Source organism: Acomys russatus, chromosome 19 (genome assembly GCF_903995435.1).
Source record: "Acomys russatus chromosome 19, mAcoRus1.1, whole genome shotgun sequence".
Lineage (NCBI taxonomy): Eukaryota > Metazoa > Chordata > Mammalia > Rodentia > Muridae > Acomys > Acomys russatus.
Window position 1 is genome coordinate 53,100,601 of NC_067155.1, and position 20,149 is coordinate 53,120,749.

A 20,149-nucleotide genomic window follows, 5' to 3' on the forward strand; every position below is an offset into this window, starting at 1 on the left:
GGGTGATTGGCAGGGTAGTGGAGGTGGGCTGGACAGCAGAGTGCATCGGGACCTGGGTCTTGCTGAGTCTAATTACTCAATCCTCTAAGTCTCGGGTCCCGTGACCCACATACCACAGCACTGGGCATCGACCAGTCCTCTATGTACTAATTAGAGGAAGAATGTGAGAACAGGAGAAGCAGAGAGCAACGATGTGGGGCGCAGAGAAGCCTGATGTTAGCATCCAGGGTGCTCTAGACAAGCCTCCTCACGCAACTGACAATAACGTGTCCATATACCTCACCCGCTCACCACAAGGTAGGAAGCAGCCACGTGCATGCTTCTAGAATAAGAAGGGCTGCTGTGGGGGTGACTTTGGATAGATTAGTGAATAATAGCAGTAGTCCACAGATATTAATAACTCTGCACGTGCATGTTTGTGTAGATTATGAGAGATAATTTTAGTGAAGAATTGAGCAGAGTCTAGGCCGTAGCAAGTGTGTCAAACACATTAGCTGTTATTAGGAAGGATAGAGTGAGGTCTGAGCCAGGAGAGCGTTGTTCAAAGGCTCTTCGGCACCATGCCGAACACCCACTGGAGCAGAGAACCCCCATTAGGTCGTGTAAGCACAGGCTAGTGTTCACAGGCGTAAAGTAAACAGCGCTCACCTGGAAACCATACTCTTTGGGGAGCTCAAGAGTGCATGCAGGCGTCTCCACCGCCAACGTCCACTTCCAGATGCACACTTTCTACAGGGAAGAGCACAGTGAAGGACATGAGAGGCCCCTGAGGATGCAGGAGGAGCCTACGGCTATGGAACTGAGCAGAGGCCTAGATTCAAGACCTAAGCACAGGGCCCCAAGTCTACACTGTGACATCTGAGCATCACACACACAGCCGGCGATCTGTGCAGAGGTGGCTGCAGAGGCATCTGGCACGTTGGCCAGCTCCAAGAGGCCTACCCAAAGGACCCTTTACCTGAGTTTCAGCGTCTGAGATGGTGGCCAGGAACTTGGCATCACGGGAGATGGCAATCGACCTTATACCATTATCTTCTGGACAGCTGTCAAATATGGTGTGCACAGGGATTCTGAAAACAGGACAGAGAGAGAGAGACAGCTGTTGTAGAGAGACGTCTGGCGTCCAACTGAGGCTGAACTCAGCCAAACCTTTCGAAAACATAACCAAGTATGACCTGTTTACGCAAAGGAATATTTGTGTCTAATCAACATTTGTACCCAAATAATTCATCCTTTTAAAAATATTTACGTTAAAATTATGAATGTGTGCACAGATATATGTATGCAAGGGGCCTGTGGCGGCCAGAAGAGGGCGCTGGATAGAGCCATGGATGGAGCCAGGAAGCTGGAGTTACAAGCAGGTGAGCCGCCAGACAAGCAGTGGGCCGGGCATGGTGGCACACGCCTGTAATCCCAGCACTCGGGAGGCAGAGGCAAGTGGATCTCTGTGAGTTCGAGGCCAGCCTGGTCTACAAAGTGAGTCCAGAACAGCCAAGGCTACACAGAGTGAACCCTGTCTCGAAAAACCAAAAGAAAATAATAATAAATAGAACTCAGCAAGAATAGCAAGTCTCTTAACTGCTAAACCCTAAACCATCGCTCCAGCTGCCAACCCCGCTTCCTTTTTTTTTTTTTTTTTTTAAGTCAGGGTCTTGCTCTGTAGCCCAGGCTGGCCTAAAAATTATGATCCTCCTGAGTGCTGGGGTTACAGCTATGAGCTAGTAGGCACAGCTGAATTAACTCATTTTATTCATTAATAATACATGAGCAAACCATCGTTATTATTCTGTTTCTTCCACAAAGAGAGTCACAGACACATGCCACAACAAAGACACACCCTGAGAACTTGACACTAGTGAAAGGAGCCAGACACAAAAGCTCACATACATGAGCCAACAGCTAGGAACCGTACAGATTCTGTGAGCAGAGAACAGACTGGTAACTGCAGGGTGTTGGGTGGGGGGAGGGAGAGAGCCACCGTTCCCTGGGGAATGATGTTTTGGAACAAGGTAAAGGTGACGGTTGTACAACACTGTGCTAAATGCCAACCTCTGTGTGCACTTTCACATGTCCTGTCTTAAGTTATGCACGCTTTGTCTTAATAATAACATCAGAGCTAGCTAGAAGCATAGGATAAGCATGCTGTCGATGCTCTTCATGGGCCCCCTGGCCGCCCATTCACTTGTGTCTGGTGCTGATTCTATGCAGGGCACTCTGCCAGACATGAAGGCAGCTGTAAGGCTCGAACCTGTAATGTCCACGAGGGCTTGGCTGTCAGCTGATGGACTTTGGGGAAGTGACAGAATCCTGAAGGCTTTAACGCTATCAATGGATGGATCCCTGAATCCACTCACAATATGGTGGTGTTACTGGGTGGTGGTACAAACTAGAACTTGGGGACAAGGAGATGGCCTAGTGGTTACAGCACATGCCATGCAAGCAGGGGGACCAGGGCTTAGATCCCCAGAACACTCATGTAAATGCTGGGTGAGGTGCCCCCCCCCAGTTAATCTAGTGCTTGAAAAGGGAAGATGGGGGTCCCCAGAGCACGCTGGCCAGCTAGACTAGACATATCGGCAAACTCTGGGGTTCAACTGGTAGCCCCTGTTTTCAGTGGATAAGGTAGAGTAGTAGAAAATGGCTCCCCAAAATCAACCTCTGGCCACATACATGTACACCCACATACATGCACACATACCTCTCTCTCTCTCTCTCATATATTTGGGGGGATGGAAGAGTAGGAAGTAAGTGGATCCTGTTTAAGGAAATAGTCACTGACGGCATGGTCCTGGAAAGAAAGCTTTCCCCAGCTCTTTCCTGTGACCTTCTTGGCTAGTGTGTGGTGAGCTGTTTTATTTCAAAGAGCCTACTATGACTTAAAGAGCCTACTGTGGCTTTAAAGAGCCTACTATGGCTTCAAAAGCCTACTATGGCTTTAAAGAGCCTACTATGGCTTCAAAGAGCCTACTGTGACTTAAAGAGCCTACTGTGACTTAAAGAGCCTACTATGGCTTCAAAGAGCCTACTATGGCTTCAAAGAGGCTACTATGACTTAAAGAGCCTACTATGACTTAAAGAGCCTACTATGACTTACAGAGCCTACTATGACTTTAAAGAGCCTACTATAGCTTCAAAGAACCTACTATGGCTTCTGGCCACCATGCTCTGCCTCCCAGCAGGCTCAGGGCAAAGAGTGCTTGTTGCCAAACCTGATGAGGCCAGTTTGATCCCAGGGTCTTATATGGTGGAAGAAAAGAACCGACTCCCACAACTGTCCCCTGGCCCCACACTTGAGTCATGGCACATGTGTGCCTCCCCAGTAAGTGGATGTAGTAACAGTAAGTACTGTTTTAAAAAGCAATTGCTGGTAGAGAGGGAAGGAAAGCTTCTGTAATCGTTTTATTTTTTATTTTTTAAAGATTTATTTATTTATTATGTCTACAGTGTTCTGCATGCATGCCAGAAGAGGACACCAGATCTCATAGATGGCTATGAGCCACCCTGTGGTTGCTGGGAATTGAACTCAGGACCTTTGGAAAAACAGATAGTGCTCTTAACCTCTGAGCCATCTCTCCAGCCCCTGTAATTATTTTATTTTCATGTGTACTGCTCTTTTGCCTGCATGTATGTCTGTGCACCACATGTGAGCCTGACACCCACAGAGGCCAAAGCATTAGGTACCCTGGAACTATAGTTCCAAACAATTATGAGTCACCATGAGGGTGCCGGGAATCGAACCTGCGTCCTCTGAAAGAGGCCATCTCTCCACCTCACAATGAAAACACTTCTTAAAGAATGAGGTCTGGCTGGGCAGTGGTGGTGCACGCCTTTAATCCCAGCACTTGGGAGGCAGAGGCAGGTGGATTGCCGTGAGTTCGAGGCCTTCCTGGTCTACAAAGCGAGTCCAGGACAGCCAAGGCTACACAGAGAAACCCTGTCTCAAAAAACAAAACAGAAAAAAAAAAATGAGGTTTGATCTGAATAAGTGACCAAAACATGTGCAAACAGGCAAACACAGTTGCTCCCACCTGTGGGCATGAGACCTCATTCGGACACTCAAAGCCTGGAACAGATTGCCACCTACATGATGGCTCTGGTTGGTTGGAGACTGCGTTTGGGTGAGGAGACACAGTCCTGTGTCTATGTTCATACTCCCATTCTGTGCCACTGCTGAGACTTCCCAACAGTGCAGTTCACTCAAAGCCTTGACACACAGAGAATTCAATAATCTGACATGTCAACACCAATGGGAGGCAATGAGTGCAGGAGACTGTAGGAGGGAGTACCTGGGGTGGGGAGGCCTCTGACTTAGGCTGGGAGTGGAGATCAAGTAGCAGTGAGACTGTGGGCTGTGTGGCGCCCCACATTTTCTGTCTAGAGTTCCTGTTACAGCGACTGTGAACAGCCCTCTGTGTGTCACAGCAGTGTCAGATGGCTGGGTAAGTCTGCTGAAGGACACTGGTTCTCTGTCATCTGTGGAGCTTCGGCTAAAATGCAACCCCAAACACTCACCTCCATGGCTGCCCTTGCATTGCTGTGGATAGTAGCCTGGCGCTCACAGAGGGAGGAAAATGTATCTCAGCTCCGGGGAGGTTTCAAATAAATACACAGAAGGCAAGTCAGTCAGATCTGTAGTATTAACATATGGATGACCCAAAAAACTTGTTTGTAATTTTAGGGCTATATAAAGTTTAAGGGAATCTGACGTATCAGGGTCTCTAGCAGATTAGATTTGTGATTCTAATTTTAAATGTGTGGCTGATTTAGACTTCCAATTTTAAATAGAAATCGTTTTAGATTTATAAGCAGTGTTAGAATTCCTTAAGAAAGCTTAAGGTTTACCACATTTATGAACAAGTGTATTAGATGTATACGAATTACTTAAGTATTGGTGAGAGATTTGCTTCTTGGTTAGGCCACAAAAAAAAAAACCTTAAATATAAAACTGAATATATTACACCCAGGTTTTTTTTTTAAGGTAAATAGCCAAATTTGCATAGCCACAGATTAATCAAAGGCTCATCAAAAGTGACTGCAAACGTATGCTACATTTCTAAAGAGAGTAAGATCTGTCTGAGACAGCAACCTCCTAGTCCAGGAGGACCTGAAATTCACTATGCAGCCCAGACTAGCCTGCCACTCACAATCCTCCTGTCTCAGCCTCCAGCTGCTGGCGTTACAGATGTTTGCCACCACACTCAGCTAGTCGTTTGCTATCCTTGTGGCTGCAGTGGTAGGGATTGAGCCAGGGGCCATACGCACGTTCCGTGGGTGCTCCATCCCTGAACTACACCCCTAGGCCTGAGGAGAAAAAAAAAATTTTTTTTTTTGGTTGCTGTTTGTTTGTTTGGTTGGTTTTGGTTTTGGTTTTTTGAAACAGAGTTTCTCTGTGTAGCCTTAGCTGTCCTGGACTCACTTTGTAGACCAGGCTGCCCTCGAACTCACAGAGATCCGCCTGCATCTGCCTCATGAGTGCTGGGATTACAGGCGTGCGCCACCGTGTCTGGCTCTGAGGAGGATTTTTTAAGTTGAATAAAACCTTAAGGAAAAATGATTTTCTTTTCTGTTTTGTCACTAAGACCAAAACCTCTAAATAATCTTTTATGAACCATAAGTTATCAGGAGGGCTATCATAGGACTCATACCAAGCACCCAGCTGGGCTACCCGGTGAGTCTGTCTCAAAAAAAAAAAAAAATGTTCTGAGTCTATCTGGGAGGCCATGTCATAAACAAGAAAAAAACTAAGGGGCCAATACTGTTTATATTGGGTCTAGCCATGGAGGCCACTGTGGACAGTGGCTTCCAAGAAGAGGCACAGATGAAGAGGCCTCTTCTGCTTTTTGTGATTTTTTTTCTGATTTTTGTGGACATCCTCTTGCATGGGTCGGTTTTCCCTCAGGGTCAAGTTGGTTGTTCCATCACATGCAAGGGCTAGCCTCACTCTTCCACTGCAATCCGGGCCGCCATGCCCGGCGATGCGAGGGCTGCCATGAGGTGAGTGTTTGTGGCTGCGTTTTAGCCGAAGCTCCACAGAAGACAGAGAACCAGCGTCCTTCAGCAGGAGCGCAGACTTACCCAGCTGTGACACACAGAGGGCTGTTCACAGTCGCTGTAACAAGGGCTCTGTAGCAAGAAAATGTGGGGTGCCACGCGGCCCACAGGGACCTCAGGCATGAAGGTGGAGACAGTTCGCTTTCTGAGGAAAGAGCCTTTAGGGTGTGTGCTCTCTGTAACCCGGGCTGACGGGGATGACCTCTGTAGGAGAGCTACAACGAGAAATGAGTGCACCAAATATCGCGCAGAAAAACCACACGCTGAAGGCCCTCTGTGTGTTTAAATCAGCAGCAGATGCTCTGGAAGGAAGCGCACCAGACTGATTGTCACTGGGAAAGGCGCTGTAACTGGAGATGACGGTCAGGGCAGGCTCCAGTTTTCAGCTGAAATAATTCATTTAGTTTTTCATTAAAATTGTGACAAATGTCTTTAGCGACCAGTCATGCCTCATTCCTGTTGCATTGATGGTCAATGGAATTTGAAAGAAAGCTGGCGAGATGGCTCCACAGTTAAAAGCACTTGCTGCTCTGGCAGAGGGACCTGGGTTTGGCTCCCAGCATGTGGCAGCTCACAGCCAGAGGATCTGACGCCCTCTTCTGGCCTTCGCAGGCAGTGCATGCTTGTGGTGAACAGACACACATTCAGACAAATCACTCCCACACATGCAAAATAAAATAAAACATTAGAAAGAGAGAAACCAAACACTCACAATCACTATCACAAAGGAGTAGCAAGTGTTGGATTCTTCTGGAATGAAAAAAAAAAAAAAGTGGTTCTGGCGACTGCAATGCACACAAAGTTGAGTTCATAATCCAGCCTAACAGTCTTACTCATCTTACCCCCAAACCAGAGTCTAGAGTCAGTCCCCATGGTGGGTATAATGGGTTGAATAGGGTCTCTGAAAATTCATGCCTACTCAAAACTTAAAAGTGTAATGCTATTTAAAAATAGAATCTTTGGGCTGGAGAGATGGCTCAGAGGTTAAGAGCACTGATTGTTCTTCCAGAGGTCCCGAGTTCAATTCCCAGCATCCACTTGGTGGCTCACAACCATCCATAATGTGATCTAATGCCCTTTTCTGCCATGCAGGCAGAGCACTGTATACATAATAAAATTTAATAAATAAATAAATAAATAAATAAAAATAGAGTCTTTGGGCTGGAGAGATGGCTCAGCCGTTAAAGGTTAGGCTCACAACCAAAAAATTAAAAATTAAAATAAAATAAAGATTTTGGGGAAGGGGCGATGGCTCAGTGAGTGAAGGTGCTGCCCACCAAGCCTGACCACTTGAGTTCAATGCCCTGGACCCACAGCATAGGCGCACACACTCGGAAAGTTGTGCCCTATCACTCACATGCAGGCATGCACGCGCACACACACACACGCACGCACGCACGCACGCACGCACAAAGTGCGTGCACACGCACACACACACATACACACAGTAAAAATGTAATTTTAAAAAGAAATCAAGTCTTTGCAGGTGCTGGTGGTTAAGGTGACATATACTGGATTAAGAAGGCTCTACAGAGGTAGGGGTAGGGGAGTAGGGGGAGGAACGGCATGAGAAGATGGAGGCAGAGACCAAATGCCAAAGACCGCCAAGGACCCTTGGCAGCCAGCAGAAGCAAAGGGAGCAGCCTGGGACACTGCCTCCCTCAGAGCCCCAAAGGAACAGACCGCTGACACTTCAGTTTCAGACTCCTGGCCTCCAGATCTGTGAGAGAGTAAACGCCTACTAAACACACATGTGCACGTACACGCATCAATTAGTTGACTAAATATAAAACTATACACACATACAAAGAGAGTGGCAGACTGTGAAAGTGTGCCACGGCTACAGGTAGAGGCTGAAGAGGACCCTGTCTCAAAAGAAAAAAAAAAAAAAAAAAGACTTTAATGAAAATCTGATGTACAAGTCCGGTTCCTGGTGGTGACAGATTTGACCCGCAGTGTATGCTCCATGCTTAGGTGAACTGGGTTCTCGTGACCTTCCCTCAGTCCAGTCTACTTTGGGCCATCAACAAACCAGGTTTCTTGGCAACAACATTATTTAACCCTTTCTTGGCCATGGTGGCCGATCCTCTACAGAAACCAGAGTGCGCAGGATGGGCGCCCACAGCCTACCCTGTGAAGGAGTCCCATATAATGATGAGACAGTCCGGCCCTTTGTCTGCTGTGGCAATCCACCGCTTGTCTTCACTGACACAGAGGCAGGAGATGACGTTGGGGTGGCCCTGTGGAAATGGAGAAGATGCTTAGAATCAGTAAGGATAGAGGGATGGGGGGAGGGGCGTGTGGACCCCAGGATGGGCTGAGCCCACATAGCCTTGAGCTCTCTGCAGAGCTTGTATGCCTGGAAAGCGGTTTCCATGGGCCCTCCCAGAGGTTATCCCGTCTCTTGTTGGGGTTGGGGTGGTGCCTTGAGTTCTCTTCACAAACCTGAAGGAGTTGTACTTCCTGAGGGACTGGGGCCTCCCTAGGGATAGAGGGAAGTCCCCGAGCCAACCAGGACCTCTGCATTCCCTGCTGGCCTTGTCCTCCACAAACACTGCTCACCTTAGATCCCTGAACAGCTCTGCAGCTCACTGGTCTCTGACCTAGCACCCACACAGCAGAAGAATCTTCCAGAACCATTCTCAGAGATGACAGCATTCTTGCAGGACATGGTCCAAATTTTTCCTCCCTCCCTCCTTATTCCTCTCTTCTAGGCTTCTCTGTGTAGCAGCTTTGACTGTCCTGGACTCACTTTGTAGACCAGGCTGGCCTCGAACTCACAGAGATCCACCTGCCTCCGCCTCCAAGTGCTGCGATTAAAGGCGTGTGCCACCATGCCCAGCTTGCCATCTGCTCTTTATTGGCCACACTGGCCTCTTCTCTGGCCCTCACACACAAGGTCTTAGCCCTTGAAGCAGCTTCTATCTGGTAGGTTCTACCCCAGGCAGTCCTGCTGGCTCATTTTCTCATTCTTCAGGTCTTAGCAGAGACAAGACCTTTTTGGTCCCTGCTCAGCCAGCCTAAGGTCTCTCTCAGCATGGCCTCCTTGGCGCACCTCTGGGGGCTGGTTGCTCTGTGCTCACCTCTATAGGTTCCCTGCTTTAATATCATTTATATCATAGACTGGGAATTCCTCGAGGATAGGGTTACATCAGTTTTTGTCTGTGGCCACTGACAAACACTCTGAAACTCAGCAATGGGCAGGATGCAGTTATGGGGTGGACAAAAAGGTCAGGGCCAATCCTAGTTGTGAACCGGCATGGCTAGGCTCTTACGGGTTGTGCTGTACCCATACAAGCTGCCTGCCCACCCGGCCACCTTCCCTTCGTGGTTCCTGTGCTTGGTGATGCCTGTTCAGCCCAGCTTCAACAGGTTGAAGCTTTTCTCAGAAAGGAAACTCCTTTGGATGCATCCCCGGTACCATGCTGAGCACCACCTAGGTGCTTGGGAAATACTTTGTGATCCTTTTGATCTTGTCAGTGACTAACGGGGGTCCTCTGGTGACTAATGGGGGTCCTACAGTGTCACACAATCATAAAAAGGCAGCGCAGAGCTGAGTCAGCAGTAAAAAGCAGGTACCCAGGAACAGGACGTTCCAGCAGGAACTGATGACAATGAAAGAGGTCAAATTATCAGGGAAGGAGGAAGCAAGTGGCATAGAGGATGCCCAGGGAGGGCAGAGTGGGTGAAATAATAAGAAACTTTGCAAAAGCCAGAGAAGCATGGGATGCCTCCTGAGTGCTTCCAAGTCCTGAGGCCTAGAGTCACTGAATAGCAATGCAGTCTGGGCTAGTCACTGTAGTACGCCGAGCCTCAGTTTCCTCTTCAGTCACATGGGGATGCTAAGACCCACCACTCAGCACACTATCGAAAACCTGACTCTAAGTGTTTGTGGGTCTGAGTGCCCAGTGAAGAGCTACCCTTCAAAACCCTGGGACATGATCTGTGCTGCCACGGTAGGCTCTGGTATGGTTTGTTTTTTTGGGGGGGGTTGTTTTGTTTTGTTTTGTTTCAGAAACATACAAAATCCAGATGTTTACAATTCTTTTGTTGTTGTTGTTTGTTTTTTGTTTTTCAAGACAGAGTCTCTTTATGTTAGCCTTGGCTGTCCTGGACTCCCTTTGTAGACCAGGCTGGCCTCCAACTCACAGGCATCTGCCTGCCTCTGTCTCCCAAGTGCTGGGATTAAAGGCATGTGCCACCATGCCCGGCTGATGTTTCCAATTCTTGAAGTGAAAAAATTAGTATCAACTACTGTTTTCCAATGGACACTGACTAGTCTCAGACAGTGGGCAGCGGCAGGATGTGCTTCTTTTCTTTTCTTTTTATTTATTACATTTATTTGTGTATCCCCAGATGTATGCATGCATATGTGAGTGCATGTGTATGTACGTGCATGTGTGTGTGTGTGTGTGTGTGTGAGTACACACTCACAGTGTACATGTAGAGGTCAGAGGACAGCCTAAGGGGCTGTTTCTCTCCTTCCACCATGTAGGTCCTGGGAATCAAACTCAGATAGGCCATCAGGGTTGGTGTTTGCAGACGGAGCCATCTCACTGTTCTCTAAAGAGAAAACCTGCAGGAAAAGGGGAATGCCACCAAGGATGACAGTGGGCACTGAAGCCAAGCTGGGATCCAAGGCAAAGTTCTATATACAAGTTCCAGGTGCCTTTTTGCAGCCTGGCCTAATGGCACATGCCTGTCATCTGTACCATTTCAGAGGCTGAGGCAGGACGTTTAAGAGGCCAGGGCCAGTCTAGACGTCATATCTGAGTCCTTGTCAACAAAAAACAAAACAGCCCAATGACAACAAAAACAAAACCCACAAAGCCTACAGACCTGAAGGTGGTACTGGGTATTCCTGTCGGCGCTGTAGATGACAGCCGTGTGACCGCAGGCATAGAGGAGGACTCTCTGGTTCTCCCGGAGGTAGCAGACGGGGAGGAAACTGTTCCATCCAAAGGACCAGGTCATGGTCTGCAGGGCAAAGGCAAACACTGGGAGCTGCTAGGGAGCCCGGGCTGTGGCTCCTGTGTGCCCCGCCCACCTGTCCCTGGAGGAGAAGGACTCTGACAGCCCAAGGAACCTTTTTGAGCTGGGCATGGTGGCCCACGCCTTTAATCCCAGCACTCGGGAGGCAGAGGCAGGCGGATCGCTGTGAGTTCGAGGCCAGCCTGGTCTACAAAGCGAGTCCAGGACAGCCAAAGCTAACACAGAGAGACCCTGTCTTGAAAAACAAAAAACAAAAAACAAACAAACAAACAAAAAAACAAAAAAAGAAAAGAAACCTTTTTATTTGTTGGCTTGTAACCCAGGCTGCCTGTAAACTCACCCCATAGTTAAAGGGTGGGTGGCCTTTTACTCCTAGTCCTCCTGAGTGCCCTGCTTTTCCTTTAAAAAAAAGAAAGAAAGAAAGAATGCCATGTGTGGTGGTGCACGCCTTTAATCCCAGCACTCGGGAGGCAGAGGCAGGCGGATCACTGTGAGTTCGAGGCCAGCCTGGTCTACGAAGTGAGTCTAGGACAGCCAAGGCTACACAGAGAAACCCTGTCTCAAAAAGAAAGAAAGGAAGGAAGGAAGGAAGGAGGGAAGGAGAGAAGGAGGGAAGGAGAGGGCAGGGAGGAGAGGGCGGGAGGGTCGTTAATGCCATATAAGACACTTTTCTGTTCTCCCACCTCCCAGTGCTAATATAGAACGATCGCCTAATGTGATGAACGCCAGTGCTTCCTCCCTGAAAAGGAAGGATGGAGAAGGTATAGTAAGCTCACCAAAAAGGCTTATAAGAAAGGCAAGTGTTCCGCCCGGATCATTGCTTTTTCTGCTTTGTCTTGTGTTTTTGTTGTTGCTACCACAGCTGCTTTCCCCCAGACAGCGTTTCTCTATGTGGAGTTCCTGGCTGGGATGTAGCTCCATGGTGGAGTACTTGCCTACAGTAGCATTGGCAACGCCCTGAGCTCAAATACCAGCACCACACACAGATGCGAAAGAAATAAATCTACATTTCTGGGAGCAATGCCGAAATGAGAATTTTATGAAGTGAGAAGAAACTAAGACATTTGGGAAAGGGCAAAAAAAAAAAAAAAAAAAAACCTATCGTAATGCTGAAAATGATCAGTGGCTGCCCAGGCTCCAGAGGACGAGGAGTGCATGGGAGGCGACATGCTACACAGAGTCACACTCTTGCCAAAGCCCACAGAACGTGCAGCGCGCCTCCTGATAATGCAGTCTGTTAATAGTGACGTTGGCCTTGGCGTGTCGATGCTGGCAAATGCACCGCATAAAGCAAGCTGGTAACGCGAAGAGAATCCGGAGGTGGCGGCACCAACGGATCCATGGGAACTCTATGTACTGTCCACTCAAATTTCCTGTGAACTTGGAGCTGCCCTCTCTCACACACAAAATCCAATCAATTAAAATCAGTGTTGAAAGTGGTGGCGGCGAGCGGGGCATGGTGGCGCACGCCTTTAATCCCAGCACTTGGGAGGCAGAGGCAGGTGGATCACTGTGAGTTCAAGGCCAGCCTGGTCTGCAAAGTGAGTGCAGGACAGCCAAGGCTGCACAGAGACCCTGTCTAAAAAAAAAAAAAAAAAAGAGGTGGTGGCTGATTAACAGACTTCTGAAGATCAATGAACTCTGTTGGAATATAGCACCAAGTTGTCTTTCTTTTCTTGGAACAATACTTGAGGAAGCTGAATGGAGACACCTTGCATTTCTTCCTGAGACAGACACAGCAGGTAAACTGCATGGTGACACTCACTCTCTCCTCTCTCTCTCTCCTCTCTCTCCCTCCTTCCTTCCCTCCCTCCCTCCCCCCTCCCCCCTCTTTCTCCTGCAGTGTTCGTTCCACACCCTTCCTGTTTCCACCTGTCTGCTCCCTGGAATTTGTGTTTCTATTTAGATCTCGGATTGCGCAGGCAAGAATGGTAGGGCTGTGGGATCATAATTGTCTCAAGATGCACCTTCTAGGAACAGAATTACTAAATACTTTGGCTTGGATCTAAAAAAAAAAAAGCCGATTTATGCAAATGAAACTGTTCCTTTGGAGATTTGCTAATCCTAACAGGTTCATTGTGTTCATCTTGAAATTTCATTTTGTCATTTTAAAATTCGTCATGAGAAAGGAAAGACTCCAGCTGGATGTGGAGGTGCATGTCTGTCATGCCAGCACTTGAGAAGTGCAGGTAAGTGGATTAGCCTCGGCTACATAGTGCATTTGAAACCAGCCTGGGCTATATGAGAACCAGTTTTTTGTTTTTTGGAGTTTTTTTGTTCTTTGGGTTTTTTTTTTTTTTTTTTTTTTTTTTTTAAACAAAACAAGGAGTCGTAAAAATGGCTCCTAGGGTAAAGAAGCTTGCTGTGCAAGGCCAGTGACCTGAGCTCAGTGTCCAGAACCCATGTAAAAGTGGAGAGAAAGTCTGTGGGGTGGTGCACACATTTAATCCCAGCACTTGGGAGGCAGAGGCAGGTGGATCTCTGTGAGTTTGAGGCGAGACTGGTCTACAAATGGAGTCCACAGAACAGCCAGGGCTACACAGAGAAACTATCTCAAAAAAAAAAAAAAAAAAAGAGAGAGAGAGAGAAGAGAAGCAACTCCACAGAGTTGTCCTCTGATTTCCACACATGAATACCATGTATATATACACATAATAACCAGTTAATTAAAAAAAAAAAACAGATGGGCTGGCAAGATGGCTCAGCAATAAAGGTGCTTGCCACTAAGCCTAATGACATGAGTTCAAGTTGTCCTCTTACATGCATGCATATGTGTGGATAACATACATGTGTACACACAAACAAACTAATTTGTAAATTTAGATTTATTTTACAAATATGAATATGTTGACTGCGTGTGTGTGTGTGTGTGTGTGTGTGCGCGCGCGCGCGTCACATGCATTCCTGGTGCCCACAGAGACCAGATGAGATCACTGGATCCCTTAGAACTGTTGTTACAGATGGTTCTGAGATGCCATTGGGTTCTGGAAATTGAACTTGGGTCCTCTGCAAGAACAACAACTACTCTTAACTGCTGAGCCTTCTCTCCAGACCCCCCCCCTTTTTTTTTTAAGGGAACAAGAATCATGCTCTTCCAAGATTAAAACTGGGCTGCCTAACTAGGCATGGTGGTGCACACACCTTTAATCCCAGCACTCGGGAGGCAGAGGCAAGCGGATGGCTGTGAGTTCGAGGCCAGCCTGGTCTACAAAGTGAGTCTAGGACGGCCAAGGCTAACACAGAGAAACCCTGTCTTGAGAAACAAAAAACAAACAAACAAAAATAAATAAAACAAAAAGAACAAACAAACAAACGAAAGAGTTGCCCTTATATGCTAAGGCCACTCTGGAACCAGACTGACGGTTACTACCAACAAAGCGTTAGTTGTATCTCCTATCTCCTGTCCTTTCTAACATTCTCTGCAAATGAACCTGGAGTATAAGTCACCTTGTACATTTGCATCTTTCTAAAACACTGTGACATGAAAATGAAAGCTGCAGGTCTAGGGTTTCCTACAGCTCACAGCCCTGACTCTCGCCCACCTGTTTCCGACAAGAACAGGGTCCATGGCGAAGCCTGTTCATCAGCGGTGCGGTGGCTTCCCTACGGCTGCTGGACCAAGACAAAGGAGAGGGTGAGAGTATGGGTGTACGAGGGGCACAAGAGCGCACCCACCAGAGCACCATTAGTGAGAGGGAGGAAGAGTCGGAGGCACCACAGGTGCTGGAGCATGTGTTAAAGGGGAGCTTCCAAGACCTACTCAGATGTTCACATTTTGCAGAAATGTGGCATATCTCGGTGGTCTTTAAATCGAAAAATAACAAACAAAACAAAGCCATGGAAGAACTGACCTGAGTTCCGATCCCCAAAACCCATTTAAAATCTAGATAGAGATGGCTCAGAGGTTAAGAGCACTGGCTGTTCTCCCAAAGGTCCTGAGTTCAATTCCCAGCAACCAAATGGTGGCTCACAACCATCTATAATGAGATCTGGTGCCCTCTTCTGGCATGCAGGTGTACATGCAGGCAGGATACTGTATAAATCATAAATAAATGCCTTTTTTTAAAAAAAAATCTAGGTATTAGTAAGTGTGATACAGATATACCTTTAGTCCCGGCACCTGGGAGGCAGAAGCAGGCAGATCTCTATGAGTTCAAGGCCAGCTTGGTGTACAGAGTGAGTTCAAGTACAGCCAGGGATAAACAGTAAGACCCTGTCTGGAAAAAAAAAAAAAAAGAGGGAAAGAAAAGCTAGGCAGACACTGTAGCCTTGTTTGTAACACCAATTGGGTGGTTTGAAAAAGAATGGTCCCTGTAACTTCATCTATTTTCTTGCTTAGCTTTGCGGTTTCATATGCTGCCTGCAGATGGATCTGGGAGTGAGGTCTTAGCTCCAGCACTGTGCCTACATGCCTTCCTGCTTACCTGCCTGCCTACCATACTCCTGGCCATGATGGTCATAGAGTAACCCTCAGAAACTGTAAGCAAACCCCCCATAAAATGCCTTATTTTTGCAAGAGTTGCCTTGGTCATGGTGTCTCTTCACAGCAATACAGCATTTAAGCCACCTCAGCAAAAGGGGGGAGTGGAGACAGGAGGGTCCCAGAGGGTTGCTGGCCAGCCTGTCTGAATGAAAGGATGAGCTTCCAGCTTTGTGAGACACACAGACTCAAAACACTAAAGAGGGACCTGGGCAAGATAGCTCAGTGAGTAAAGGCGCATGCTGCCAAGCCTGGGGACATCTGTTCAGTCCCTAGACCTGCATGATGGGAAGGAGAAAAACTGACTTCCCAAAGCTGTACTCTGACTGACCTTCACAGGGACATTGGAGCACGTGTGTGACCCTCACAAATAAAGGTACCATAATTTTTTAAAAATAAAAATAAATAAAGTGGAGAGTAATGGAGGAAGCCACTGAATGTTGGCAAAGTTGTACTTAGTATCCAGGGGGCTCAGAGACTTGTAACTTCCAAGCCAGCCTGGGCTGCAGAGAGCAAAACCGTGTCTCAAAACAAAACAGAAAAACCAAAATCTAATGTGAGCTGTGTTCAAAGGCTCACTCTGTGTCAGGACTAAGCTCCTTATATAGACTTGGTCTTCCAAAGGCATGAATCCACAACGAGAGACAGAGAGAGAGAGAGAGAGAGACAGAGAGACAGAGAGAGAGAGTGAGAGACAGAGAGAGAGAGAGAATATCCCAGTAAACACTTTGCAGAAAACAGCAGATGGGGAAAAAGCTGGGGGAGGGGCCTCTTCTTCCTTCGCTGGGTAAATGACAATATTTTTGCACCTCACAGATGGTGCCTCCCTGGGAGACATGTCAGCAGCAGCAAGGGCAGGTTCCTAGCCCAAGGCCAGAGCTGTATCTCTTTCTGACTGGGGTCGGAGGAGCTCTGAAGGCGGGAAAGGAGAGGGAGGGGAGGAGCCATACAAATGAAGGATGGAAGAGAGAAAAGGGGAGGAGGAGAGAAAGAAGGAGAAGAAAGAGGAACAGAGAAAGAGGACTGGCAGTCTCCCTCGTGAAAGAACCCGAACGCAACAAGTCAAGCTCTGCCGGGAATTTCCGGCCTGCTGAACAGTGCTATGGAACCCAGATGTTACCATCAAGTTCTAGGCCTAACACGTGGGGGCCCCCTCCCATCCCAGCTCTTGAGGGAACTTTGAAAGACATAGTTTGTCTGAAAAGGCTTAGGTTAAAAAAGATTTGGGTTTTTTTGTTTTTTAAAGCCGGGTTTGGTGGCTCACCCCTTTGATCCCAGCACTCAGGAGGCAGAGTCAGGCAGACTGCTATGAGTTTGAGGCCAGCCTGGTCTACAAAGAGAGTTCTAGGACAGCCAGGGCTATACAGAGTAACCCTGTCTCAAAAAAAAAAAAAAAAAAAAAAAACCAATTACCTGCCCCCCTCCCCAGGGAATTGGAGAGAAGCCATTGAGAGAAATGAGTTTGATCCTCAAAACACCTGTTTAAAAAAACCAAACCAAACCAAACAATGGTAAAGGCACGACAGACGTGGTTGTTAGTGATCTTAGCGCTTAGGGAGGCAGAGGCAGGAGGATCTCGGAGTTTGAGACCAGCCTGGCCTACAAAGTGAGTTCCAGGAAAGCCAAGGCTACACCAAGAAGCCCTATCTTGAAAAACTAAACAAAACAACAACAATAATAGTGGTGAAGAGAATTTGAAGAAAGACACCCAAGGTATTCTCCGGCCTTCACACGCACATGGGTGCACACACACATACCATGCACACACTCATGCACATACACACTGGGACTTCCCGGACATAATACTGTCCAAACCTGGGATGACATGCTGTGACACTTACCAAAGGATATACCTTGGAGCCTTCCTTCTGGAACAAGGTGTCCTCTGAGGAGGTGGGCACCAGGGACTCCCTGGGACGCCCTGCTTTGGACTGGGATGATTTTCGCCTTTCTCCCTCCCCCAGGGTGAGGGATGGGTCTCGGGATCTTGCTTCAGTGTCTTCCTGCTTTGGTTCTGTGCCTCTCTGTCTTCTGGCCAGTCTTCTCTGTGCCGCCTCAGAAATTTCAGTTCTTGAACTGCTGGGTTTGAAAATCTCGCTCACTTCGGGACTTTGGGAGAGGGAGGACGGCTTGCTACTGTCTGAGGCCCCCTTTAAAAAGAAACGCAAGATTCTGACTCTGCATATGGTACTCAAGCCTACATCCTCCCATTCACTGGCTTTTTCTATTCCCAGTCAGCCAGCCTCAGACTATCAGGTGCTTGTACTAAGGAAATGGATCATAGCTTCGTTCAGGTTAACTCTTGGCCTTCCAACAGGGCCACACAGTAAGCCCCTGTAAGCAGCACCAGGAGTCTCGTCCTTGGACCAGTGCTGAGATCTTTCTTGGGGAGCAGACTGTGGGGAATCCACACCAATATTACACCACAGGAACTTGGTCCCAAGACGAGTGTGTCTCACTGTCAGCTAACCCGCTGGCCCTTTCCAAGTCAGGTGGCAGCTTGTGGAGCTTGCACTGACTGACTGGCCTCCAAGCTGGATTAACTGCCCTCCTAGGCATCTCACAGTTACTGTACTTAGCATATAGTTTTCTTTTTGTTCTGTGTGTGTGTGTGGGAGGGTGTATTATGTGGGTGCCCAAGGAGTCCAGAAGGCGGCATCAGATTCCCTGGACCTGGAGTTAAAGGACACTTCATCATGAGTGCTGGGAACCCAACTCATGCCCTCAGTAAGCACAAGGGCTCTTGACCGCCAAGCTGTCTCTCCAGCCTCAGGACTGTGCCTCACGTTGGTTTTGTACCCCCGCAGCCTGACATACACTAGCATGCAACTGTGACTCTGAATGAATTGGAGGGTGCATTACAGTTAGGACTCACCAGCGAAGACCTTGATGAGGACGACTCAGAGTTAAGGAAAATACCATCCACTTTGAATGGTTTCTTCTGCGTCTTTGCCATTTCCTCTTGGGCTTTTCCAACTTTTTCTTCAGTTTCTTTTACGACAATACCTTCCACTGTCCCCGCCTCCTGCTCCCCACTCTTCTCTTCTTTCCCCTCCTGACTTTCCCCCTTATGCTCCTCCTCTTCCTTCACCTCCTCTTCCTTCACCTTGTCCTCTTCCTCGACTTCCTTTTCCTTACTTCCCTCTTTCTCAACTCCGTTTTCCTCACCTTCTTCATCTCTCTCTTCCTCTATCCTCTCTTCTTCCTCCTCTCTCATTTCTTCTTCCTCACCTCTCATTTCCTCTTCCTCCTCTCTCATTTCTTCTTCCTCCCCGTATCACTCCGCTCCCGCCGCTCTCCTTTCCTCCCCCCCTATCATTTCGCTCCCGCTTTCTTTTCCTCTTCCTCCTCGCTCTCCTGTCTCCCCTATCATTCGGCTTCTCCTCCTCTTCCTTTTCCTCTTCCTTCCCTATCATTTCCTCTTCTCCTCTCTCTCCTTTTCCCCTATCATCCTCTCCTCCTCTCCCTTTCTCTTCCCCCTTAGTGCCTCGTCCTCTCTCTCCTTTCCTCTTCCTTCCCTATCATTTCCTCTTCCTCCTCTCTCCTCTCTTCTTCCTCCCCTCTCATTTCCTCTTCCTCCTCTCTCCTTTCTTCTTCCTCCCCTATCATTTCCTCTTCCTCCTCTCTCCTTTCCTCTTCCTCCCCTATCATTTCTTCTTCCTCCCCTATCATTTCTTCTTCCTCCTCTCTCCTTTCCTCTTCATTCCCTTTTTCTTTTTCTTCTCTTGCTTCCTTTCCCTCTATTTGTCCCTCCTCCTCCACCCATCTTCCTTCCAGCCCCTCTTCCTCCCCCGAAGACCTCTCCCCTGATAGTGTGTCTTCAGCTAGGCTCTGTTGCCCATGTCCCTCCTCATTGCTTGGATTATATTCGTCCTCTTCTTTTCCTGCTTCTCCATTTTCTCCTGTTTCTTCTGGGGGGTTTTCTTCTGCATCTGACATTCTTCCGTAGTTTTCTCTAGACAACGCCTGACGTAGATTCAGCAGGTCCCTCTGCTTTCCACCTGAGCTTCCTCACGTGCTAACATACTGAAATGCGAGAAGCAGCAGCTCTGGCTCCTTTCTGTGGGGGTAAAAAGAATGCCATCTTCTTGGAAAAGCCAAGCTTAAATCCAGGGCCCTCATCTTTCTAGGACTGATCTTAGAGTCTTCCAACTTACTTTAAATAATTAATATTCCCACAGGCAGCACATGTATAAGGTAGGCATGATCAAAAACCCCAACAAAAGGAACAGGAGAACAAGGCAGACTGGTGACAGAAGTGTGCACTTCACAGTTAAAGGGTCCCTCACGCCGCCCACTTCCATTATCCTTGTTCTGTGACTGGAGACAAGTCACTTTACCCTTCTGGGTCGCATTTGCTCACAGGCAATAATAAAAACGGTAATCCTAAATTCTAGGCTGGGGCAACACGTGTCAGAGGCTCAACACAGATTCAGCCCACAGAGCTTGCAGAAAATAAAGCCAGGTATTATTATGGGGATAAAAGCAACTCTGTTGTTGCAAAGAACTTGATAGTTTAAAAGTCCTCTGGGGTAGGTGAGGCCCCCAAGTCTGACTACCTAAGGTAGACCCTCACGACTCACATGGTGAAGAAGAAAAGTAACTCCCAAAGGTGGTCATGCAACC

General features: G+C 47.8%; 1 protein-coding gene across 1 annotated transcript in view; it reads right to left on the reverse strand.

The window, feature by feature from the left end:
* Positions 1-19,880, reverse strand: part of Cfap251 (cilia and flagella associated protein 251) — a 74,568-nt gene extending 54,688 nt beyond the window's left edge. Inside the window, 7 exon segments of the mRNA XM_051161509.1 lie at positions 649-729; positions 959-1,070; positions 8,182-8,291; positions 10,891-11,028; positions 17,365-17,656; positions 18,409-19,043; positions 19,046-19,880. Coding sequence (XP_051017466.1) covers positions 649-729; positions 959-1,070; positions 8,182-8,291; positions 10,891-11,028; positions 17,365-17,656; positions 18,409-19,043; positions 19,046-19,462 — 1,785 coding nt within the window. The 5' untranslated portion in view covers positions 19,463-19,880.
* Positions 19,881-20,149: the final 269 nt, after the last annotated feature.